This window comes from Staurois parvus, unplaced genomic scaffold, assembly GCF_062004578.1.
Source record: "Staurois parvus isolate SC_StPar_1 unplaced genomic scaffold, SC_StPar_1.0 ptg000371l, whole genome shotgun sequence".
Classification (NCBI taxonomy): domain Eukaryota; kingdom Metazoa; phylum Chordata; class Amphibia; order Anura; family Ranidae; genus Staurois; species Staurois parvus.
In genome coordinates this window covers 3141558-3168746 of record NW_028318167.1, presented here as the reverse complement: position 1 = coordinate 3168746, position 27189 = coordinate 3141558, and the positions used below count along the sequence as shown (strand labels likewise).

The following is a 27189-nucleotide window of genomic DNA, read 5'->3' as shown; positions in this document are numbered from 1 at the left end:
CAGGGCTTTGCATCCTAATGTCAGAGCCTCAAGCAAGGAGTTAAATGAATGGCACTATAGTATTCTAACCAAATCTTCTGAGACTAGCAGTTAGAGGCAGCAGGGCCTTGGATCTCACACTGCAAAGCTATGAGCCAGTAAGCACAGGCATGCCTAGGCACATATACATACTAAGAAGTGCAGTGATATTTTTTGAAGACATTCTAAATAAAGGATATCCTTGTCGGGGTACTGCTTAGGCACAATTAACATTTCTAGGCGTTCACTATAACATGTTAAATCTTCACTTTTTGAGTTCAGGCCCATTTTAAGTTAATGCAAAAACACTCTGTCCCCTCACAACTAGAGATGTTTGCTGGCTGTTTACAGCTGTTCAGGACATGGTGTGTGTACTGAGAGCATTGTGTGAGCTGCCGGTGTTGACCTCCCCTCTGGTCTCTTTTTATCAACTTTATTGCTTTCACAAGGGATGAACAACATCCCTTGTGAAAGCATGGGTCATGTCAGGTCCTCTTTATGGAGAAATTTGGGGATACCCCAGATCTCTACTCTGTTCTCCTGTGCAGCCGATCAGACTTGGATCGGTCCAACTGTCTGCTTTCCTGGCCGCTAAGGGCCAGGTAAAGAGCCAAAACCGGAAGTAACTATATAATTATCGCTTCCGGTTTACGGGGTCACAGACCGGGAGGAATTATTATTATTATAATACAGTATTATTATACAGTATTTATAAAGCGCCAATAGTTCGCTCAGCGCTGTACATTACAAAGGGGGACAGAACATGTGACAGAACAACAATATAATGCAAAACATGAGGGGATCGAGGGCCCTGCTCTTTCAAGCTTACAATCTAGGAGGGAGGGGATGGTGGCACAGGAGGAGATAGCTGTGGCGATGGGGTGGTAGGAAGAGTGGAGGAGGTTGGCAAGTTAGCAGGGGGTGGGGTAGGCTTCCCTGAAGAGGTGGGTTTTCAGGGTGTGCCTAAAGGAGAGGAGAGTAGGTGATAATCTGATGGGTTGGGGCAGGGAGTTCCAGAGGATGGGTGACACCCTGGAGAAGTCCTGGAGGCGGGCATGGGAGGAGGAGACCAGGGAACTAGAGAGAAGGAGATCTTGTGAGGAGTGGAGTGTGCGTGCTGGGTGGTACTTGGATATTAGGTCAGTGATGTAGTTCGGGGCAGTATGGTGGGCGGCTTTGTACGTCAGTGTTAGGATTTTGAATTTGATCCATTGCGCAATCCGAAACCAGTGGAGGGATTGGCAGAGGGGGGTGGCGGAAATGGAGCGGTTGGAAAGGTGAATGAGTCTGGCAGCCGTCTTCAGGATCGACTGAAGCGGGGATAGCCAGCGGCGAGGCAGGCCAGTGAGGAGGGAGTTGCAGTAGTCGAGTCGTGATATGATGATGGAGTGGATGAGCTGTTTAGTGGTTTCTGGGGTTAGGAACGTGCATATTTTGGCAATGTTGCGGAGGTTGAGTCTGCACAAGCTTGTTAAAGATTGGACTTGGGGCTGGAAGGATAGGTTTGAGTCCAGAATGACACCAAGTACTCTGGCCTGCGGGGCGGGTTTGATGGTGGTGGTGTTGGATGTGATGGTGAAGTCAATGGGGGGTGGTGTCCAGGCTGGGGGGGAAGACAAGAAACTCGGTTTTGGAGAGGTTCAGTTTAAGGAAGTAGAGCGACATCCAGTCTGATATGTCGCTCAGTAGGTGTGTGATTCGGGCAGAGACTGAGGTGGTGAGGTGGGGGGTTGAGAGATAGATTTGTGTGTCGTCGGCATATAAGTGGTAGTTGAAGCCGTGAGAGTGTATGAGTTGGCCAAGGGAGGAGGTGTAAATGGAGAAGAGAAGGGGCCCGAGGACGGAGCCTTGAGGGACCCCAACAGAGAGGGGGAGTGAGGGGGAGGTGGTAGCATTATAGGTAACACTGAAAGAGCGTTGTGACAGGTAGGATGAGAGCCAGGAGAGAGCAGAATCTCTGAGGCCAAGGGAGTGTAGTTTTTTGAGAAGGAGGGGGTGGTCGACTGTGTCGAAGGCTGCAGAGAGGTCAAGGAGTAGGAGCACTGAATAGTGGCCATTAGCTTTGGCGGTTAACAGGTCGTTGGAGAGTTTAAGTAAGGCCGTTTCGGTGGACTGTGGGGGACGGAAGCCGGACTGTAGGGGACAACGGTTGTTGTGGTTGAGGTGAGAGCTTAGGCGGGTGTAGACTAGGCGCTCAAGGAGTTTGGATGTAAATGGGAGCAGGGAGATGGGTTTGAGGTTGTTCAGGTCATTGGGGTCCAGGGAGGGCTTTTTAAGTATGGGGGTGATGTGTGCGTGTTTCAGAGGGGAGGGGAAAGTGCCGGAGGAGAGGGAGAGATTAAAGATGTGGGTGAGGGAGCGTAGGATGGAGGAGGAGGGAGGTCGTAGGAGTTGTGAGGGGATAGGGTCGAGGGGGCAGGTGGTGAGGCAGGCATCAGAGAGGATCTTGGAGACTTCTCCTATGGTAGTAAGGTCAAAGGTGCGGAGTGTTGGCGGGGCTTTAGTATGAGGAATGTAGAAATGACATAATTTCCTCTGTGTATTGCTGCTGGTCACAGCAGTCTGTGATCAGACGAGAGAGCCTGGGAAAGAATACGGTGGGAGGGGGCATTATGCTGCCACCCACAGAAGTGATCGAGTGGCTGGCTTTTCAGCAACTCAAATCACTTCTGACAAGAGGAAATCGCTGGCTGAAACGTTTGATATTGGGATGATGCCTGCAGGTGCTGGTATCTTCCCGGTATAGCCACTTCAACTCAAAGATGTCCTATGATGTCCTAGGGGCAGGAAGTGGTTAAAGGATAAGTTCAGCTTTTGTAAAAAAAAATATAAAATTCACATTTTTGCAAGTATGGGCAGGGAGAATCAATGGACTGTGAGAGCACGCATAAGTGCCCTCGCAGTTCATTGAGAACTACAAGCTGTTAGCCACAATGGCTGACAGTATTTGTCTAATTCATTGACAGGAAACTAACTGTGAATTAATATTGCAGCCCTGTGGGCAGAGCGCCGCATGGCTGTGCTGTTTTCAGATTGTGACAGCAGGTGCAGGGAGAGGGGGAGTGCTGGAGACCAGAGGTCGCTGCATAGGAGCCTGTTACATATTGCACCCTAAATATGGCTGTAACATGCTCCTAAAAAGTGAACTAAGTATATATATATATATATATATATATATATATATCTCCTATAAAAAAAGATAAATTCACTTTGTAGGCACCAAATGCCTTTACAAATCCAGTTATTACCTTGCAAACATTGCAGTCACATCGCTCTGCTTCGCCTATACTGAAAGCAGAGCTGTTAGGAGGGACCCAGCAGCTCCACTTACTATAGGTGATCTATAGAAAACAAGGGGGGGGGGGGTCACCCGTCACCCTGCACAAAGAGAGGACAGCAGTTACCGATCTCTATTACAGAAAGCCTGTAATACTGGATTGTTGCACAGATTTTACAAAAGTACACAAAGAAAACCAAGATTCTAGTAAGAATAAGCTGCCTCTTACACCTAGGCAATATTTTTAATGCCAGAATTCAACTCTAAGAAAATTCCTTTCATCTGAACATTGAATCATCAAAACAATATCACTATATGTAGAAAATACTGAAAGAACATTGTAAACTTGCACTAGGATGCAAAAAAATACCCATTGTTTAAGTTGATTGGTGACATCTCATGACTAGCGTATCTACACCGAAACAAAAAGAAAGAAAAAACCATTTCAACGGACCAGTACTTAGATGAGGTAGCTGCTTTAGTGTTCTTTCGAAGGGTTTTTTTTCCTTATTTTCACCTGGTGATCTAGCCAATAACACACTTCCTGCCTTTTTTTTTTTTTTTTTTTTTTTTTCGGTCTCTTTTGAGATGCAGGTTTTACATAAATGAATAAAAGCTCCCCTGTCAGTGTTAAATGGTTTGTCTCAACCTTCTGACTGCCACTTTTACCAGACTAGTTTGATATTTTAAAGGATGTTGGAAAAAATACGACTTGCTGGCCAGATCACTATGTAAAATAAAAGAGGGGAAAAATGCCACCACATCTAAGAATTGGTAAGATGCAATATATTTTTCGGAATTATCATTTTTAATTTGATTTAAATACTACATACACCATTCCAGTGTCAGCAGTGGATTTTTTAAAGCATCAAAAATATGGAAAAATTATTTAGTCAAAAGGAAGTACTAGAGAAAAAAGTTGTTTCTGATTCCCATGAGCATTCTATAATAGACATATGGGAGTTCTGGCTTGCAGCATGCAGTGCACAGCTTGCATAGTATTCATCTAAATGAGAGGATTACTATAGATAATGTATGCCTTATTGCAGTTGATAGAGAAGACTGTGATCTTATTCTTGTACATTGATCTAATATAATTGGTATTTGCTTTGAATGGCAATAAAAATATTGTACAATCTCTCCAATTTTTTAATAGGTATAAGCGATCAAGACCTGGAAGATATTGGGAATGATGACCTAGAGTCAGATTTACTAGATGGAGGTAAGCATTTAATAAAACCAGTATTTAAGTTTTATGATATGTAATAGAAAATGTGTTTAATTGCCCTAATTCATAAATGCAAATATTATTAATGTGAAAATAAAATAAGTGATATACAATAATGCTACTAAGCTGAATGTCCAAATCCACAAGTGAAGTCAAAAAATATTAAAGTGCCAAAAACGAGGATGTGATGAGTAGTGTACCACTCCAATGAGAGGTATGAGATACAGTGAAGGAAATAAATATTTGATCCCCTGCTGATTTTGAATGTTTTCCCACTCACAAAGAAATGATTAGTCTAAAAAAAATCGAATGGTAGGTGTATTGTAACACTGAGAGACAGAATAGCAACAAAAAATTCAAAAGAAATGCATGTCTTACCCATACCAATGTGTCTTAATCAAATAAAAAGCCACTTTGTGTCGCGCTCCACTGTTCATATACACACAAATCAATAAGTGCAAGCCAATAAAAAATATAAAAATTAAGTCCTAACATAATTCCACAATGTGATATTCACAATCACACTAGTGCTGCATGCATATCTTCATACAAAAAAATCCTCCGAAGAAATCCTCAAAAAATAGTCTGTGGTCCTATAGTGCCTTCTATAGTGTATTACAAAAATTGATTAATATTGTCACACCAAATATATACACTATGCTCCTTCACCAGTTGTGCTCTCACCTGACGTATATGACCAAAAAAAATTTAGTCTCTCCAAAAGGAGAAAAAAGTTATTTCTGATTCCCATGAGCATTCTATAATAGACATATGGGAGTTCTGGCTTGCAGCATGCAGTGCACAGCTTGCATAGTATTCATCTAAATGAGAGGATTACTATAGATAATGTATGCCTTATTGCAGTTGATAGAGAAGACTGTGATCTTATTCTTGTACATTGATCTAATATAATTGGTATTTGCTTTGAATGGCAATAAGAATATTGTACATTCTCTCCAATTTTATAATAGGTATAAGCGATCAAGACCTGGAAGATGTTGGGAATGATGACCTAGAGTCAGATTTACTAGATGAAGGTAAGCATTTAATAAAACCAGCATTTAAGTTTTATGATATGTAATGATTATTATTATACAATATTTATATAGCGCCAAAGGGTTTGCTCAGCGCTGTACATTGTAGTGGGGGACAGAACATGAGACAATACAGTAACAAAACAATACACGAGGGGTTCGAGGGCCCTGCTCCTTGGAGCTTACAATCTAGGAGATGATAGAAAATTGTGTTTAACTACGCTAATTCATAAATGCAAAAAATATTATTGTGAAAATAAAATAAGTGATATACAATAATGCTACTAAGCTGAATGTCCAAATCCACAAGTGAAGTCAAAAAATATTAAAGTGCCAAAAACGAGGATGTGATGAGTAGAGTACCACTCCAATGAGAGCTATGAGATACAGTAAGGGTATCTCTCAGAAAGTTGATCCTAAACCAAGTAACACCATGCAAGGCTTACCAGATCTATATGACTTAATTTTAGAAAGGTCAATATGTGCCCTAATTGCAGGTCAACATGGCAGTCTTATTTAACCACTTGATGATCGGACTATAGCCGAATGACGGCTACAGTGTGGTCGTCTAGTACTGGTAGGGCGGCATATGACCTCCTTCAGAACCATTCCATTCCGTATACCCCCTGGGGCATGCACCTGGCGAGCTCTGTGATCGCTGTGTCCATCGGACACAGCTGATCGCATGACACAGTAAAGGGCAAGTCACAGCGCCCTTTTAACACATGATCAGCTGTGTCGAGTGACACAGCTGATCACAATGTAAAGTAAATACAGTTGCCGGTTATCGGCTGCACTTTCCTCATTCTGTCACAGCGTTAGGAAAGAGGAGAGCCGGTAATCGGCAAGTATATTGAAAAAAAATTAGAGACAGTCCAGTGCAGCCCCAACAGTGTCAATCAGTGCAGTCCCAACAGTGGCCATCAGTGCAGTCTCATCAGAAAATATCGGTGAAGGAGAAAAATTACCTGTTTGCATAATTTTATAACAGAAACTAAGAAAAAGTTTTTTTTTTTTTCATTTGTTTAGCAAAAAATAAAAAAAACCCAGTCATGATTAAATACCACCAAAAGAAAGCTCTATATGTCTCCAATAAATTATAACAATGTGTACAGTGTTGCATGACCACAAATAGTTATTCAAAGTGTGACAGCACTGAAAGCTGAAAATTGGCCTGGACAGGAATGGGGTGAAAGTGCTTGGTTAAAAGAAGTAAAAGCGCTTGTAAACATCGGGTGGTAAGCTCAAAGTGGCTTCCCACAGACTTCTGGTTGCACAATGACATCACTACAGGCTCCTCTCCACGTTTCATTACATTTGACAGCCTTTGGGTCAGATGTGATGAATCGCATAGGTTAGAGCTCGCTGTGACGTCAATGCACAACTGGAAGTCTGCGGGAAGCCATTTTGATGTTGTGGATTTGGACATTCATGTATATCACTTATTGCTTTATTTGCACATTTAATATTATTTTTTTCATTTATGAATTGGTGCAACACAATTTTCTGTTCTGTGATAATATCTCATACTGTGTTTGCAGCTTTTTCTATTTTTTAATTTTTGGTTTTCTGTTTACCAAAGCGTAGTTTATATATTTAATTTGTTTTGATGTTGGGTATTCATGAAAATCATTACATATCTTTTTATATAAGAGATGAGATTTTTTTCTTGGGTTACAAAGCCAGTTATCTCTAGGTTTTGGGGTACCCATTTGCAAGCACATTGCAGAACCGGTCCCAATGTCTAAATAGATTTTACATCCAGGTATGCAGTACTGAAGCTTTTTTAAAGGGCTTGGTTCATAATCAGTATTTTCATATCAAGATTTATTATAGTGCAGTATAAGACCTCATGAACGCAGATGCTTATTGTCACGGATCCACGGTCGCCGCCACCAACATGCGATAATCGCACGACCGTGACTAACAGTAATACATCATGCCCACGGCGTCAGACCCCAGACCTCACCAAACTCGTGACCGAAGAACCGGTCGATCTAAAACCGTGGTGTGACGCGCGTAACAAGGCCCCACCCAGCTGCACCCCGCACAGCGATTGTCCAGCTAATGGGCTACAATCGGTGCCTGCAGCCTGAATGCGCTTGTTACTGGGTCGGGTTAAATACGCAACTAACCCTTCTACTGCCACCACAGTCTTGAAATGTACAGAGAAGACGGACTCTGTCAGAAATACACTATAATGATTGAAAAGTCACCTGTCCAATATGGTCAATTGAGCAGGGAATAAACAAACACCGTAGCGTCTCTTCAAAAGGCAGGAATTTGTGAATTGCAGGTAAGTGCTTAAAAACAGTTTAACCCTTTCAGAAAGAAAGATTTATTACGAAAAGAGTCAAACAGGTGCAATAAAATATTTACAAAGAGATGTCACAAAAATATATATATTTGTATATAAAGATACAGCAAAGAGAGAATTGGGAAGAAGATTACAGGGTTAAGTTACTTGCCCTTAGCCTGGGTTTGCAGATCCAAGTTGCAGAGCAGGACGATTCTTTATCTCCTCCTTCGATGTTAGCTGGGAGATCTGTGTAAAACTCTAACTCTTAGGCTTGCAGCCTGTCCCTTTTTAAAATTCCCCCACCCTGGCAAGGGGGGGTGGCTCTGAGTCTGCCCAATACAATATGTTGGGCAGAATGTCAGTGGACTCTGTTAAAACTAACAGCTTCATAATCCATGACATGAAACACACATTTGACCTGAGGAATGTTCAATTAATTGCTGGTCAGTTTTATGATGTGTGGGCCTACACAGTTTTGGGTGACGAAGGTTACCCTTCAGCAGACTGCCTGGCACCTGGACTCAGGATGTCTTAACCTGGTTGACCCACACCATCTGTCAGGAGATAACGTTTGCCTCTCAGGACTGCAGGGGGGTAGGGAATGAGGCTGAGGAATGAGAAATATCTTGAATAAAAAGAGAAAAAAGGGAAAAGGAGAACTCCGCTCTAACTCTGATGAGCTAGTTTGCTACACTTATAGGCATGCAGAATATTTTCAGGTGCATTTTTATGCCTGGGGAAGACAGCTGCATCCTACAGCCTTGCATAGTAATGAATGGCTGTACTCTAGCTATACACGAGTATACGCAGTGCCTGCATTAACACATGCATGAACGTATTCCCCTGGACATGGCTTTTGTGAATTCAGGGATTCTTTCCCTAACTTACACAAACATGGTGTGTACCCATGTACAGAATTGTATTACTGTGGGTGGCTGTACGCTACAGGTGTCTCTCCTGGATGCAGAGATATGTCCACAGTTTACACTGAATGCCTGAAAGCATCTAATAGGCCTAGCATATTTTTGGAGGGTGGTTACAAATTTTTCAACCCCTTAGGCTCCCTTATTTCCCAATTGGTGATTCTAGTAATGATTAATTGCTTGTTGTCAGAAAATGCCTGTTCTCCTATTTTAGTTCATTTAGAAACTTGGTATCCTTTCAGATATCAGTGATCTAGAGGAAGCTCTGGATGATCATGAAGCACATCAGGCTGAAGATGGTAAGTTGTTTTTGATGTTATGACTGTGTAGAATTTTTCAGACAGTTTTGCTATACATGACACATTTCACTTTTTATTTTATTTTTTTGTGACTGCAGGCTCTGCTCTGCTTGAGAATAGGCAGAACAGTTGTAGGAACTAGATTGGGTTTCTATAGAGAGGGTAAATTCATTATTGCAATTTCCTCTTTGGGTTTGAGAACTGTGTCTAATAATCTCGCTATGGGTAAACTGTAGTTTTTTTTTCTTTGAATAAAGCTGATTGTTTCATCTTTTTAACTGTCGATGGGTGTTGATAAATCTTCAGATGGCATATCCCTTTAAAGATACTGGCTTTCCCCAATGTACAAAAATTTGGAGCCACTTACAAAGGTGATATACCAGTGATTTGATGCATAATGATATGAGGTTATATAGGCTTCATCACTGGTAAAATTTCTGTTTTGCAAAAAACAAGCATAGAAGGAGATGCAGCAGCCTAGTGCATTACCTTAAGATTGAATAAAAAAAATTCATTATACTTACAAAGGAAATACTGTAGGTTAAGTGTATCCACAATTTTCATCACACCTCCAGATACGTGTCCACAAAGTAGGGCGCATCTTGCATGTTTCAAGGGTGATGTCCTCTTCCACATAGCTCTGAGCCACTTGATGTATTTCCGGGTCTGGTAGATGTAAACACTGCCATCTTTTAGTTCTGGAAAGCAGAACACAAGTGTGTGTGTGTGTGTTTTTAATTTCATGCTTTTCAGGGTAGAAGAGAGATCTGGAGTCTTATAGAACCCAGATATCTACATAAAGAGGACCTGTAATGCCTTCTTTCTATCACAAAGGATGTTTACATTTCTTGTGATAGGATGAGTGATTAAAAAAAAAATTTAAAGGGACAAAGTAAAAATCTAATAAACAAGTGTTCATGCTCACGCACGAAAGTGAACGTATATTTAGGTCGCGCGCACACACATGTGAGGCATTACAGCGAATGTTATAGCAAGAACAATAATTCTAGCATTAGACCTCCTGTGTAACTCTAAACTGGTACCCTGTAACATTTTTTTTAAATGTTGCCCATGGAGATTTTTAACTATCAAAAGTTTGTCACCATCCTATGAGGGTGTGCAGTTTTAAAGTGTGACATTTTAGGTATCTATTTACCTGCCATATCATCATCTTTTATATGTTAAAAAAATGAGTTTTATATTGTGTTTTTTTGCATAAAAAGTTATTAAAGTGCATCTTTTCCCCAAAAAATTTTGAAAAATTGCTGGTCAATTACATGTGACATAAGAAATTGCAGCACTCACCATTTTATTCTCTTGGGCCTCTGCTTAAAATATATAGTTTGTATATTAGTAGTATAGTTTGAGGGGTTCTGAGTAATTTTCTAGCAAAAAAAATATGCTTTTTACTTAGGGTTAGGAGAAAAATGTCAGAATCATCCAGGGCTGGAAGTGGTTAGGTTCAGCCTGTTATGTATAAACCAGCTTTACTTTTGCACCATCCTTTTTGACTCGCACTGTATTTTATATAATAACATAGATTATGCATGATTTTGTATGTTTAAATAAAAAGACATTCAGATAATATAAATGTTTTCTGTAGATGAAGTGAGTGAATTTAATTTAGAAGATGCAGTGGAGCCCAGTGTTCACAAATCGCTGAATGCAGAGCCTGGTAAGATATTACTGAAAGATAGATTATGAAATTCTTTTCAGTTTATTTGCTTACACAGCAGTTAAATGCAAACTTAAATCAAATTTCATTCAGTCATAAAAATTAAAGATGATTGCTGATTAGTATGGGGTAGATTTACTAAAACTGGATCACTCAGTATCTGGTGCAGCTGTGCATGGTAGCCAGTCAACTTCTAACCTCAGCTTGTTCAATTAAGCTTTGGCAATAAAACCTGGAAGCTGATTAGTTTCTATTCAGAGCTGCACCAGATTTTGCACTCTCTAGTTTTAGTAAGTAACCCCTTGTGTGTCTATCCACGTTGCTGTTTTTTTTTAATTAGGTTAGTGTCTGATCTGCTGATCTTGGCCAGATCAAGCGAATCATTTTAGAGTGCATGGCAGATCCTTTAATAAAGAATGTTCATTAGTGGTTTTGGAACTTCAGGCAACTATTTCATTTTTTTTTTAAGATAGCCAGTTCTTCATTTAAGAAGGAATTTGGGTGATATAACCATTCAAGTTTCTGCACCCCTGTCTATCATTTGTCTTACTGCTTAGACTCAGTTTATTAAACTAAGGCTAGACAACTATCTGGCAGTTTTGTATGTCCCTTTAATTCTGTAAAATGTATTTTAGTAGCTAGAATTTGATTCTAGATCACTGTTACAAATGGCAATCAGGCAGGCTGTTTATAGCAGAGGAGACATGCAATGCATCTTCTGCAATAAAATAAACCTACCTGCCTGATCACAGCGTTCTTCCACATGTGTGTGCCAGTATGACTTACTCCTGCACATGTACAGGAGCGACATCATCCCACAGCGGCCAATGAAGAAGACTGGCACCTAGAAGGAGATATCGGCATTGGTGAGGTACAGGGACTGTTGCAAGAAAAGTAAATTTAGCTCCAATTTTGTATACAGTATACCATAAGTAAAACATTTGGATGCTAAAAGATAAAACTTTTGCTTGCCTGTTTTCTTTTGGCAAATATTTTGTATACAGTGTATCTAAACACAATTACAAAAATGAGTTCTATTGCAGTTTACCAATCTTTAAAGGTGGTGGCTGCATTAATTTTTTCTTTTTCATGCTTTCCCCTTTAATTTCATCTGAAAGTCATGCTAGTAACACATTTTGCTTCCTAGAGTGACAGCGCTCAATCTGCATACTGTGTATCTATGAAGAAGCAGCATTGTCACCCCTTTCCTCTTCTCCATAACAAAGAGGGGATGGGCTCTGTTGTCCTCAGTTAGGAACAGTTTAATTGATAATAGTTGAAAGAGGGCACACAGTTATCAGCTAGCAAGATTTCTAGAAGGATAAAGAGGTATACGTTTTTGCTTATTGAATAGATGTAACACAACCCTTTCAATGGTGTATTTACCAGACCAAAATGAACCAAATAAGAGAAGTTTATTGTTGGAGATTACATACAGTTTAAGACTTCTGTTCCTATTCCATACTCAACCTTATGTCTCTCTCTGAGCTTAGGATTGGTGGTATTTCACATTTAACCTGGGTGAGATAATGAATATGTAGAACAGTGATATCCTATTAAGTGAGTGGCATTTGTATCTTGAACTTTTAATGTTATGGCTCCAAAATGAATCGGGTTCTTAATTTAGTTGCAACTAACACTTTGTTTTGTGAAATGTTAAAAGCAAATGATGAGCCAGAAGAAGCAGAGCTGGTAACTGAAGAACAAGCAGATATCAAAGAGGAGATTGAAACTGAAGAGCAAGTTTTCGTAAAAGAAAGGGTAGAAGCTGTAGACCAAGAACCACCAGCCTCTGAAGACGACGACGATGATGATGATGATGATGATGTAGAAGACTTGCCGCTAACCCATGAAGGTGAAGCAGAAGAGCAAGAGCCTGAGGAGGAACGGCAAGAAGCTGACGAAGAGCCTGTGGTAGAGGATCCTGAACTAGAAGCTGATACGCCTGACTTGGAAGCAGATGAGGAGCCAGTTTATGAAGAGGATGAAGTGGAAGAAGTGGCAGCAGAGCCACTTGCTGCTGAGATAGCAGAAGAAATTCCTGAGCCTGTAGATGAAGAGATTCCTGAGAATGAAGAGCTAGAGGTAGCTGGTGAAACTGAAGCAGAACCTCAGGATGAATATGAGGATCATCAGGATGAAGCAGAAGTGCCAGAATATCAACAGCAGGAAGAGGTGGAAGTAGTAGAAGAGCCAGTAATAGAAGAGCAAGCGGAGGAGGATGTTGTGCCTTTTGAAGGTAATGTTATATCTACATGTCATGCTAGATAATTGTTATCTGTGCCTGTCATGACTACAGCGGAAGCAGTTTTTAGAAGTCAGTAACTTAGTCACTCAGTTTACCCCAAAATATGTACACTGGATGGATGACAGGATAAGCAATATTCTCTGAACTATTTGCAAATTCAAGAAAACAGCTATGTATTAGTAACAAGTAAAAATAACTGAATCCAAAGTAGTAGCTTGGAAATTTTATAATTAGTTTTTTTTCTTCTTGGTTGAATAATTTTGAGCAATTTCACATTACCTACTTTTATATACTTATTTAGCCGAGTTTCTTTTCTTTTTTTTTTTTTTAAAGATTCTGGGAAACATAATTAGCCAGGATACTTAGAAGCTTGCTGCAAATAACAAACTTTGATTTAAAAGTAATCACGTGGGTAGGTTTGTATAAGTATGTGTGTGATCTTGCAATAAAAGTTTGAGCTTGGCAATGTGCTCCTTGGTGTGTTGGTGACATAGGTAAAATATGCTGTTCACCGTAACCAGTCAGAAGTTGTTCCAAAACCCTGGAAATGTGTGGTTCAAGCCAATGTAGTGTGCGGTAGAAATTTGATTTTTTTTTTTTATTGAAAGAGAGTAAAAGAACAGCTTGAACTATGCATACAGTATTTGTTTGTATTTCCTATATCTGTGTTCCCTCAGTTCTGTGTTTTTCTCGATTTCCTGCACATGGTAAGAAAGCAGCTGTGCTAACTTGTTTATACAGCAACAACTCGGGACTAGCTCACAGCCAGAACCCAACCAGGAATATATATAGTAGTGTTAAATGACTTTTGTTCTTTTAGCTTATAGCTTCAATCCCCCCCAGCCAGGTAATGGTATAGGTTACACTTCCAAAGCCGTGTTCTGTATGCTTGTGTAGAACTTGAGTAGCTTATAAATTTGTCAAAGTATGAGTTTGACCTTTCCTTTTTATTACAGGTTATATGTAGAGTAGATAAATCCAGGAGGATTGCGAATAATAATTGTACTTTCTACATATTGGATTAATTTGAGGTTTATATGTGAAGGTGTGTTGGTTTTTGGTGCTTAGGACTGATTTGTCCTAAAGTATTACTTTTAAAGCAAAATATTGCCTATATGGTGCTGTAGTTATTACTTGGAAGTTAGATACCTCCAGCATTAAGCTGCCCATAGACATATCTAAATTCAGCCAGTTCAGCAGGAACCAGTCAAATATCAATTCATCAATTGACAGGCTGGTTGTACTGAAGTCAATCTATCGGTCAGCTTCAGTACAACCAGCTTCACTTAGTTGGCAGCAGTAATCATTGTATTCTGATAGCGGGGAAACCTCACCCTGTCAGAACATAATAGCACAGGGGTACTGAATTAAAATTCATGGAGGTCCAGTCAGTAATAGATTCTCTCAACAGAGGTCCGGATCACATCTTTGTGCCATGACTCAGATCCTTCACATTACAACCCCCATCTCCTCTTAGGTTCATATCTCTGTGGCTGGAGAATGTACGTGGAATTGATCGCGTTCACCCACAGAGTAATATGCTGTACTTTATCAGATGTGCGAGAGTGCCATTAATTCCTAAATGCATCCTCACACATCGCCACCTACGGCACACTTTCCCACACACCAAGCAGCTTGGTGCAGCGTGATTTTAAAAGAAGGGTCAGGTACTTCTTCCCTGTCTTTCATTGAGGTAGGGCAGCACTTTAAAAGGAATGGGCTGCCCAGCCTGCGATGTGTGCATGCAAGTTCCCTCCCCTTTACATAAAAATCTCTCTTCACATAACTGTCGTCCCCCCCGTCCCCCCCCGTCCTTGGCTCCCCTCATTACTGTCCTCAGCCCTGCTATAATTGTCCCCAGCCCTCCCTATTACTGTCCTAAGTCCACAAGTCCACCCATAATTGTCCTCAGCTACCACATAATTGCTCTTGGCCACCATTACTGTCCTCGGCTCCCCCCTCACATTACTGTACTCAGTCCCACCACTCGCATTACTGTCCTCAGTCTCCATTAATGTCCCCAATGCCCCCCCTCACAGTACTGTCCTCAGCCCCCTATTAATGCCCTCAGCCCCCCCACATTACTGTCAGCCCCCCCCCTTACATTACAGTCCTCAGCCCCTCCCCTTACATTCCTGTCCTTAGCCCCCCCCCTTTACATTACAGTTCTCCACACCCCCCCATTAATGTCTTAAGCAGCCTTACTTCACATTCCCTCCTCCCCCTCCCTCTTGTCCCTCTTTACACAAGAGAGCGAGAGGCACAGGAAGTCTGTACAGAGGACAGGAGCTGCAAGCTGGTGATTGGTTGCTAGGGCCAACCTAGCAACCAATCCGCTGCCTGAGAGCTCGGGAAGCAAACCCTCCGTGTTGAGCTGTCTTTCCTCCCACTGTGGGCTACGAGGATGATAGTGGCGACAGCTGCAGGGCACAACAGGCTTCTAAATGGCAGGACCACTGTGGCCTGTGCAGGACAGCCAGCAAGTCCGCTGTGGCCTGCGGTCCGCCATTTAGTAATGCCGGCAATGGCACAACGGAAGAGATTTCCCCCATCAAAAGTGAATGTGTCGATGGAGGAAATCAAGCAATTTTTCAGTAACTCAGAAAATTGCTTACTGTATGGCACACCTTAAGACGGTTTGAATCTTGGCAAATTCAGCGGGGGACATTTGAAGCATCTATAGGCAGGCTGAATGTACCCAAATTGGTTGATCGATCATTCAAATGTACCCAAGTTGATCGGTTGGTTGGATTTTACATGCGATTATTGCTATCATAGCAGTAATTAATGTGTTCTCCCTGTGGGGATGGCTCCCCCCACCCCTCTGCCGGGAGAACACAATGGCTCCAAGGGGGGGATTTCCCCATCAACACTGACTGTGTTGATTGGGGGAATCAAGTGCTTTTCTTTCCTGCAGCCCTTGGTTGCAAAAAAGAAAATTGCTTCATCTATGGCCGGCTTTACTTTCAGTCTTTCATAGACTTGCATACAATCTCCTCTCCTGTATGAAATTGCTTACCCTTAATTTTAATTTAATTCTCACAGTATGCATTAGCAGCTACAAGAAGTCTAACAGAGCCTGCCTCATTTTTTAACTGGAGGACTTTCATTCATTGGACGTCAGCTTTTTCAGTCATTGGGTCTCAGCATCACAGATGGGCATTACTTGGGGGAGTATACATGCAAATCAAGCCTGCCTAGGAATGCCAACTCCTCCAGACTGATATCCCAGCGTTTGCATCAGGGCAGAGGGTCCAGTGACAACAAATCCTAATTAAATACAGTTTACTGTCTGGTTGTAATAATACAAAATGTGAAAAGTCCAAGAGAATACATGCTCATGCAAAGCCCTTTAATTCCATATTTGAATAATTTTTGGCTTCTCCTACCAGGCATAGACATGTATATTCTGTACTGTTTGGGCATCATTGTCTATTTTACAGACCTGACATGGCAAGCACCACAAGATGTCAGTATTGTTTCCCAAATGTGTATATACTGGGAACAATGTACGAGGAGCAGAACAGAGTTCACATAAACCGCAAATGAGCTGGGAAATGTGGATGTCTGTTGTCTTTTATGAAAAACTCTGAAGCTAGTCCTACACTGTAAAATCTCTCTCATTTAGCAGACTTAAGGAAAGATATCACTCCATTACCCCATCCATGCGAAACTGTGTATATTCAAATATCTATTTGCATTATGCATTTCCTGACACTATATGTATTGGTCTTATTTAAAGAAAAAAATGACAGTTAATGTTGTATATAAAAAATCAGAAACGGAATGCAATCTTAGTGTAAATTCAGAAAAATTCTGTATGCCCTTTTATTACAGTTGGGCACGTGTGGGGAAAAATTAAAAAAGAAAATGTAGGAATTGTGTGCAGTGAGTCCCCCTGCTTAGATTACTATAGTTGTCGGAGATGGGGATAGGACTAGACTTTGCATGGCTCTGTTTTTATGTTCTGTGAAGTTTGACCCCTGCTTCCGAGGCCCAGTCTTCCTGCTGCTTTCTCAGTGTTAACTCATTATGAGAGCAATGCACATATATGCGTCAGCAGGATGAGTGGGCCTTAACACCTAGCCATCTCATGAGGGTTGCTGTCTTTTGCTGAGGTGCGCTATATCTGCATCCCCTGAACTGGCTGAACTGTCATCCAACAATTTACAGTCTACTGCTGAAGTCTAGGGGCTGACACTAGCCCAAAGCCTGTGAGATGCTTAGTGACTTTAGAAAGTAGCTGCTTGTGCATGTATGATGTGACCATCTTCAGAATTAATGGAGGGGCTGCACAATTATAAGAAAACTGCTGCTAGATATTGAGAGCTTGATTAACTGTACCCCCTGACTGGTCATTTTAGTGGTACCTCATAGACATCAGTGTTGTCCAATTTGGCTGCGATGAGAACCTTATATCTGAAGAGGGTTAATTGCTCTGTATGTAGTTTTGTTTATTTTATATATTCTGGCCCTAATATTGGTATTTTTTGGCTGCTATTCCAGCACTTGAACTTACGCCTGAAGAAATAGATGAGCTTTTAACGAAAACACAAGGTGAGTCTTTTCCCTAAAATTAAAATTCTGCATTTTTCCAGCCACGGCACTATCTGCATGGAGTTTGTATGTTCTCTCTGTGCTTGCGTGAGTTTCCTCTGGGTACTCCAGTTTCCTTCCACATGCCAAAGATATGCTGGGAGATTAATTGACTCCTGTCTAAATTGGCCCTTGTATGCGTATATGAATGTAACTTGGGGACCTTACATTGTAAGCTCCTTGAGCGCAGGGACTGATGTGAATGTACAATGTATATGTAAGTTATCAGCGCAATATAAATACCTATAATAGATAAAGGTAAATACATTGTTATTTAACCACTCCCCCGGGTGGACAGCATATGACATCCTGGGAGGGAAGTAGTTATACCGGACTGAGAGCATCATATCAGTATCAAAATTTTCAGCTCTCTCTCTGTGTGACCCCCCAGAAACTGGAAGCGACGAGGTTGCAGCTCTTTGTTTACGTGGCCGTTAGCAGCCAGGGAATCAGCCAGTCAGACCGATCTGTGTCTGATCAGCTGCATTGGAGGCCATAAAGAAGACTTGTCATGACCCATTCTATCACAAGGGATGTTGTTCATCCCTAGTGAAAGCAACAAAATTGATGGGGAAAAAGAAAAAAGTTTGAAATAAATAATAAAAATAAAACATTTAAAGCGCCTCTACCTCCATGCTTATGCGAAAATGTGAACATGTGCGCAAGTCCCGCATGCATATGTAAATGATGATCGTACCACACTTGTGATGTTTGGTTGCAAACGTCAGAGCAAGACCAGTAATTTTAGCTGCAGAACTCCTGCGTAACTCTATTTTTCGCTCCATAAGATGCACCTGACCATAAGACGTACCTAAGTTTTAGAGGCGGAAAACAAGAAAAAAAATATTCTGAACCAATGGACTGCAGACATAGTACAGGAGACGACCAGAGACTGCGGACATACTACAGAAGATGACCAGAGACTGCGGACATACTACAGAAGATGACCAGAGACTGCGGACTTAGTACAGGGGATGACCAGAGACTGCGGACACAGTACAGGGGATGACCAGAGACTGCGGACAGTACAGGGGATGACCAGAGACTGCGGACAGTACAGGGGATGACCAGAGACTGCGGACAGTACAGGGGATGACCAGAGACTGCGGACAGTACAGGAAATGACCAAGAGACTGCGGACAGGGTAGACGCCGTACAATTCACAAAGCGCAGCACTTCTCGCACACGTGCACTGGGCACCTGGCTGTCACAGCCAAGAGCCCACACTAACGAAGCCAGCGCGGGAAGACTGTGCAGCGCTGGACCGAGGAACAGGTAAAGTCCTGCTGCACAGAAGAGCTGAACGGCCGGCCCGGTATTCTGACATGGCGGCGGTGGAAATACCAGACCAGCCGCTCCATATTCGCTCCATAAGACGCACTGACATTTTCCCCCCTTTTTTGGGGGAGAAAAAGTGCGTCTTATAGAGCGAAAAATACAGTAGGTAACGTAGTTAGGCGCCGTTCCATGGTCATATACAATTTTAAAGAGTGACATGTTTACTCAGCAGAACATCATCTTTTTATATTTTACCAAACAATTGGGTATTCATGTCTGTGTGCAATAAAATTAAAGATTTTATTTTTTTCCAAAAAAATTTGCTTTTGAAAAACCGCTGTGCAAGTGACATGAAAAATTGCAACACCCACCATTTTATTCTCTAGGGCCTCTTCTTCAAATTTAAATCAATGTTTGGGGAATTCTACGTAAGAGAAGAGAAGTGTCAGCATTGGCCAGGATAGCGAGGATAGTTAAAGTAGTATTAACCACGCTACAGCCAAATGACGGCTACATCGTTGTTGTCCAGTTCTGGGAGGGCGTCGTATGACGTCCTCCCAGAACGCTAGCCCCCAGCGGCACGCACCCGGCGATCTCTGTGATCGCTGTGTCCTACGGACACAGCTGATCACGTGATGTGCTAAAAGGACAATCATAGCGGCCTTTTACCATGTGTTCAGCTGTGTCCAATGACACAACAGATCACTGGGTAAATGCAGTTGCGGGTTATCAGCTGCACTTTCCTCACACTGTCACACCATGAGGAAAGTACTGCTGATAACTGGCAATTGTCAGAAAACAAATCGGCACTGATCATCAGGACACTGATGATCAGTGTCTAGCAGTGCCACCTATCAGTGTTGCCTATTAGTGCCCATCATTGCTGCATATCAATGTAGCATAATCAGTGCCAGCTCATCCGTGCCACCTCATCAGTTCCGCAGCCTCATTAGTGCACATCAGTGAAGCAGAAAAATTACCTGTTTGCAAAATTTTATAATAGAAACTAAGGACAATTTTTCTTTTTAATTTTTTGCTCTTTTTTTGTTTTATAATGCAAAAAATAAATCACCCAGTGGCAATTAAATACCACTAAAAGAAAGCTCTATTTGTGTGAACAATTATAAAAATTTCATATGGGTACAATGTTGCATGACCACGCAATTATTCAAAGTGCAACAGCGCTGAATGCTGAAAATTGGCCTGGGCAGGAAGGGAGTACAAGTGCCCGGTAGGCAATGGTTAAATACTATCTAACAGTTTTATATATTGATGCTTTCATAACTTATTCCCTAGTGCACAAGTTACTAAATATGTGGACACAAACACTTACTTTTCTAACACCACTCCGCTGCATGCTCCATGTTGTGCAGCTCTGCTTTTCTGCACTTGTGGGAAGGGGACTGTATGTCCAGAGTGTCCTACATGCACTGATTAGCTGGAGCAGTGCTATCATAGGGAGCTGATGGGAGCAGGAGAGTGGCTTGTTTTGTGTGTATGTATGAATGGACACACAGCATCAGCTATAGTGTTAGCAGGTGGGTCACGTGCAAGGATAGCTCCATAGATCCCTGCATGGGAAAGGAGATACCCTATGTAAAGAAAAGAGGAGACGCTGAGTGGATTAGGTGATTGTGGGGAAAAGAAGCTGCATATGCTTGAAGTATTGAACTCCGCATTAGAATTCACACATAAAATACATAAGACTAATATTTCAAGATTTTGCTATTAAGGGTACCGTTTAATTATGGTCAGCAGGTCATGAAGACAACTCAACCGGAAGTTTAATCTGCTTATATTTTACATTCCTCCCTTCTCCCCGTGAGAATGCCATTGAGATTGTTGCTCTTCACAAACGTCTGTTCCTTTATGTAGCACTTTAGTGATCAAGGGAATAAGGAGCACGGTCATATCATCATCTAAATGTTCTTGTAGTTATACAGTGCCTTGAAAAAGTATTCATACCCCTTGAAAATTTCTATATTTTGTCACGTTACAACCAGGTATTTTATTTGTAAAAAATTTTGAAAACCATTTATCATTTTCCTTCCACTTCACAAGTATGTGCCACTTTGTGTTGGTCTGTCACATAAAATCCCAATAAAATACACTTTTGTTTTTGGTTGTAACATGACAAAATATGAAAACTTTTTTCAAGGCACGATACAGAATATTTTGTGCAAGCATGTGGAATTTCTGCACATTGCTATATGCTTTATGGATGTTACATTACTGTGACAGAAGACTGTGGGTTTGCTGGTGATTGATGGTGATTCTGTTGTCGTGGGAATTTGTCCTCCTACCTTTCTGTTCAGTATATTTTTATTACTGTGCAGCCCATTGTGGTACCAATACAAAACATACTCTTTTCATTGTTCTCCTTTTATGTGTGTTTTACTATGTAATCAAATATAATGGCGCAACGAAAAATGTGTTTCAATAAGCTATGGTAAAAATATGCATTGTAAAATGACGATGGCTTATTTTCCTTAAAAGCAGTATTTGCCTATGGAGGCACTATTTTACTTAAATTATACCTTGTGCATGTAATTACTGTAATAACTTGTAAATATCAGAATCATAACTTCTCTTTTATGAGCCAAGTTCCACCTCTGACATCCCTCCTTTACAATGCTGTGATAGATGCAAAGGGAGAGGCTGGTTGCTATGGGTTCCACAAACTGCCTGATATGTGTTTTTACCATCGTACAGTAACATAGGAGACCCAATGTTTCTCTGCCAACATGCTTATCATATCATTTTGTTATCAGCATCCCTTGTATTTGTGTGGATACAGTTCAAAAGCTTCATAATCCTGTTATTGGGATGTGAGACGCATGTATTTGTAAGGCTACATGTACACTGGAACTCCCCTAGATGTTAACTCTCCTGGCAGCAGAAAACTGCTAAACGTGGCAAAAACGCATGTAAACACAGTACTGCATTTAGTGCTTGGATGTTTATTCATTTCATTGGCCAGAGTATGTGCTATTAAAAGGAATAAATGCCCAAGCACTAAATACAGCTAGCAGTTTGGCCTCATTTACACACGCTTTTGCCGCCTTTGGCATTCCTCTCCTGAACGTGGTTCTTCTGCGTTCAGGAGAGGAACGTTTAGCTGCCCCTAAATTTCCCTGCTCCTAAACTTTGGTAAAAGCCTGTGTGTCCATGGACACATAGAATACAATGCTATAATGTGGAAATGTTCTGCCCTGAGCTCAGGAATGTAACATTTCACTAGAAAAAGGTTGTCCTATGAAGGAAGACACACTAAGGTCCCTTTTCACTTGAGCGGTTTTCAGTTTTTCAGGCAGACACTACTGAACCCTTCATTCAGTTCTTTGGAGTGGTGGGTATAAACAGATTTGTGTTTATTTACACCCACCTACCTCCTATTTGAACAGAAGGGGATCTGTTCCCCTTTATCGAAGTGGATTGAATTGGAGGCCTGCCGAGTGAAAACGAACAGCCGGTCCTTTCACACCCAGCCTCCAATGGAGCAGAGTGGGCTATGTCCATGTTCACTCTGCATAAATGGAACAGACATGGACCTGTCATCTGCCTGTTCTGCTCAGTGGGAGATTCCTTAAGTTTGGGAGTAAAAAGCCTGGGCACACTGAGTAAAAAGTGCCACTGTTAAGGGCTTTTTATTTTTTTAATTTATTTTTCAGCCTCTAAATGCCCCTCTATGTTGGCCTGTGTGACCATGCACACATAGGTGTTTACGGGTGTATTAGATAGTGTTTTTGAGGCTGGAAAAAAAAAAAATTAATTGTGCATCCAGGAGAAAAGTGTTTGAGCAGAAAAAATGCTTGATGCATGTAAATGCATTTAAACATGCCTAAACGCTGGGCTCGTTTTAGCTCTTGAACATTTATGCATTTTAATGGCTAGAATACATGAATATTCTGGTCAATGGAATGCATGAATGCCCAAATGTCTGATACTTCAAAACATGTTTGCAAAATGCAGTTTTAGGTGCGGTTTGTAAGCTACTTTTCTCCTGCCAGGATAAAAAGCATTCAGAGGAGCTTGGCAAACGCCAAGTGTGCATGAGGCCTAAGAGCGTTTTCATGTTTTCACAATATTTCTGTGTGCCATTCTTAGAACAATCTTCTTCTAGTGCAGTGTTAGCCTGTGTAAAGAAAAAAAAAATTAAATCAACAAAAAAAGACACTAGATTTAGGTTCTAAATATTGAAAAGTATACATATTTAAGGCATTTGTTAAATGATGCATATTTTTAAGTGAATTGAATACTTTTGAGATAAATACCACATGAGTTGTTCTAAGGTAAAAATTCATGTAGTATTTATATTTTAGGGAACGTACCCCACACAATGAACACGTACAGTTAGAGACAGATGTCTGCGCTTGGTTGCTGCTGACTGTATCCAGGCCTGGACATCTGTCCGTAACCGTAGGCATTCACACTGTGTGTGGCTACATGCATATAGCAATGGCTGCTGTCAGATTTTCCTTGGTTTAAATAGGCTGACCGCCTGCTGCTGTTCGCATGCTCTGGTCATTTCAGCAGCAAGAATCTGCTGATTGTAAGCTCTAACGAGCTAGGCCCTCTGATTCCTATTGTATGAAATTGTATTGTAAATGTACTGTCTACCTTCATGTTGTAAAGCGCTGCACAGACTGTTGGCACTATATAACTCGTGTATTATAACCATCATAATAATGATTCTTGGCCCCTGTAATCCGATGGCTACATGAAAACGGCCATATAAAAGAAGCCTTATTCTTTTAAGAAAAACTCCTTTCCATGTTGCTTGTGTATGTATTCTCTGTAGTCAGCCACTTTCTGATCTCCTTTTACTGTAAATCTCATCAGAGAACAGGTGCTGCAGTTCCAAGCTGCTTGTAGTACTGTGTGCTTTAAGAGTATGCCTGCATAGCAGAATTCATGCCAAATTGTAATTGGCTTTGTTAAAGTGTTGAGTTGGAAGTGTCTTTTGCTTATGCTGTTAACCGTTACATTTGCGGTAGTTTCTGCAAATCAGACTGTTTCTCAACCTTTTTTTTGCAACACTGGTATTGGTTCTTGTTGAGATTACAGCTATTGGTTTATTGGTGGTGTAATATTATGGAATCTGGCTTGGTCTAAGACTGGTAATGTCCTCGCTAACAGTCAATGGCAGCTTGTGTCATGGCTGCCTCATTATTTAAACTGCCTTTATACAATGTTCATTAATTATTAACTCTGCTAAATACATTCTAGGAGCATCAGAACAAATGGTGTTCAAAGTCATACAGTTTGTTGTATTCGGAAAATAGCCACATACCAGCAGAAATGCTTGTTGCCAGCATGTTGTTAAGGTCCTTACGCTGTATGGAAGCAATGATCTGAGTCAGATCTACAGCTCATTGAGCATGAGCTTTGCTGATAGCAGAGGAGTAGGTCTGACTGCTGTTCATGAAAAATAACAGAGTAGTTTAGATTACAGTACTTGTGATGTAAACTTTGAAGATAGATTAAAATGTGCACTTTTTAGTTTCAGCATATTGATTTTGGGATTCAAATCTGTAGTTTACAGTACCTAGGGTCCCCTTTGCTTCCAGGGCAAACTACAATTTATGGGGCCCTATGGAAAAAAACCTTTTTTCTCTAAAGTGTATAGTGCATCTCATTTTATTTAGTTTTGCTTTATTTAATTTAATTTCATTGTTTTTTCAGATGAGAAATTGTATGAAGAACATCAAGTAAAAGGTTAGTTTACGACTTTATTATTTTATTTAAAACCTGTATGCTACTAGAGGAAACAAATATTTTGAGCTTGTTTAAAATTAGGATCTGTGAAGAGATCCACTTTAACAGGCATACCAAGATGTATACAGTAGATGACAAATAGCCTGAAATACTTCCTTCCTAGAGAAAATGTTGTTTAGACTCCATTCAGAGCTGGTCAGATGACCAAAGATGTTAGGCATCATATCATGTAATCTCGTTGAAGGTGGTAAAAGAGATCATGTGATTCTTCCTCTTTTTTTTTTTTTGTGTGGGAGGGTTGTATTTTCTGTAATGTAAACAAGGAGTGCAGCGCTAAAATACAAATGAGGGCTAAATCAATAAAAATAAATGTAAATTAAAATACAAATTTAAAAGTTCATAAAAAGTACTTATATTGATAGTGGTGATAAAGGATCCCAACCGCAGCGATATTCAAGTGCTTGTGCATTGTAAAAATGCGCACTCACCAGATGCGCATTGAATATGCGCATATAAATATATCCAACATGGTCCACTTTAGGGAACGAGATATTCCAGGCATGTGGTAAACTTCCTTCAGGGTGTTAAGCAGCACAGCAGAAACTCTTGGGCTGGGTAGGTGGTCAGCTCATCCAGAGGTCCCTTTTAAGGATGGATGGGTCTGCAGCCTGTGTTACAGGGATTCTCTACTCTGGGTGCTATGAGTTAACGCAGCATTGACCAAAATTAAGATGGCCGCCGGACCTTCACGAGGCTTCGGCAGTGTGACGTCACGGCGTGTTGGTTCCTTAGGAGGAACGTTAAATCGTTTAAAGGTTTTTCTGTTTTGTTTTGGTTTTTTTGTACTTGCCAATACCAATTACCGATACCTGCCAGCAACGGTTTTGTTTACACTTCAGCTGTCAGCAGTTGTTAAAGGGATAGTTCACCTTCACCAAAGAACTTCCTATGCAGATAAGGAGCCTCTGTGGATAAAAGCAAACAGTGTGTCCATCTAAAGTTGAATAATGTTCTTGCTATAGGTGTAGGCCATTTACATACCTCATGAAGCCTGGCTGGAATACTCCCAGGACATTGCTTTAGTGAGGCCTAGTCATTACTGCTCACCTCCACCATCACAGGAGTGAGCTTTCTCTCTTATTCAGACCCCTTCACATGCTCTATCTCTCCCTTGATGTAGTAGCTCTGAGCTCAGCATCTGAGAGCTCCTTCCTGTGATGGAGAAGGTGAGCAGTGACATGTAGGCCTCACTTGTCCTGAGAGTATTCCAGTCAGGCTTCATTAGGTATGTAAATGGCCTACATCTATAATAAGGGCATTATTCAACTTCAGATACACAGTTTGTTTTTATCCACAAACGCCCCTTACTTGCATAGGCCCCTTACTTGCATAACTATCCTTTTTAAGGACACGGCAGCCCTGCTCCTTAACCATTTCGTCTCTCACATCTGTTCACCCCTTATGGACCACAGCAATTTTTACATTTTATGCTATGGTCCTGTTTATTTGGCAATAATTTTGTCATTACTTAAGATAACATGATACATTTTTTTTTTTTTTTTTGTTTAAGGACAAACAAGGTTTTCTTTTCAGGAATATTGTCTTGCAACAATGACCTTTTTTCCACAATCCTTAGACAATTAAATGTAACAAAACTAAAAAAAAGCCCTTTTTTGAGCAGTGCTAGATTAAAAATAGTGTACTACACATAACAAGTGCACATTTTATTCTGTAATTTTTCCTGTTCAAAATGACACTAAAACTATGATTCTGGTACAGAGCATTGAAATGTTATTTACAAATGAAATACATATTTTTTTAAATTTTGCGCATTTTTCAAAGTAAAAAGTGTAAATATGTTAAAGGTGTAAAAATATTAAAGCAAAAACAAAAAATATTAAGTTTTAATAGTTTATAAAATAGAAAGGAACAAAAAAAATCAGCAGGAAAATAATTAAATAGGAGGAAATAAGGATAAGAATTAAGGCTGATTAGAGTAAATTAATGGTTAATAAGGGGTTAAAGGGAGAAACATTTAATAAAAAAATTTTTTTTTACTTGACAGGTTGCTTTTGAAAAAAATATTTTCCATTGTTATTACATTCATGGCGATATACAAGGTGTGGCACAATAGCTGTACCCAGGGGCGGACTGACAACTCATGGGGCCCCTATGTCCTTGCCCAAACTCAAAAAAGCCTATGAAAAAAGGTACCAGGGGCATCTCATGGGGCCCCCTACTGACCCCGGGCCCTCGGGCAGTGCCCGAGTTTCCAAATGGTCAGTCCGCCCCTGGCTGTACCCTATGCATGTGTTTGCATTTTTGGGTGTGTACAATTTTTTTTGTTTTTGTTTTGTTTTGTTTTTTTAACTTTCATGCTCTTACAAGGGAGCTAAGAAGGCCTCGATGTGAAACACCCAGACCTGTATAAACAATTTACAAAATATTGTGTATATCTCTATGCAAACAATAAACAGTGTTAAATCAATGAATAGTCAAACTTAAACAAAAAAGCTCTTACACTATATAAATAGTCCACAAAAAACAGTCCAACGAAATTGCCCAATAAAATAAATAATAAATTAATTCCTGTGTA

At 40.7% G+C, this 27189-nt stretch overlaps 1 protein-coding gene across 3 annotated transcripts in view; it reads left to right on the top strand.

The window, feature by feature from the left end:
• Positions 1–27189, top strand: part of ASPH (aspartate beta-hydroxylase) — a 257770-nt gene that overhangs the window by 102832 nt on the left and 127749 nt on the right. For all 3 annotated transcript variants that reach the window (XM_089685319.1, XM_089685317.1, XM_089685318.1), the window contains exons 5-11: positions 4452–4517; positions 5495–5560; positions 9022–9078; positions 10682–10753; positions 12417–12992; positions 17508–17558; positions 24561–24593. In XM_089685319.1, coding sequence (XP_089541445.1) covers positions 4452–4517; positions 5495–5560; positions 9022–9078; positions 10682–10753; positions 12417–12992; positions 17508–17558; positions 24561–24593 — 921 coding nt within the window. The remainder of the gene's footprint in view (positions 1–4451; positions 4518–5494; positions 5561–9021; positions 9079–10681; positions 10754–12416; positions 12993–17507; positions 17559–24560; positions 24594–27189) is intronic.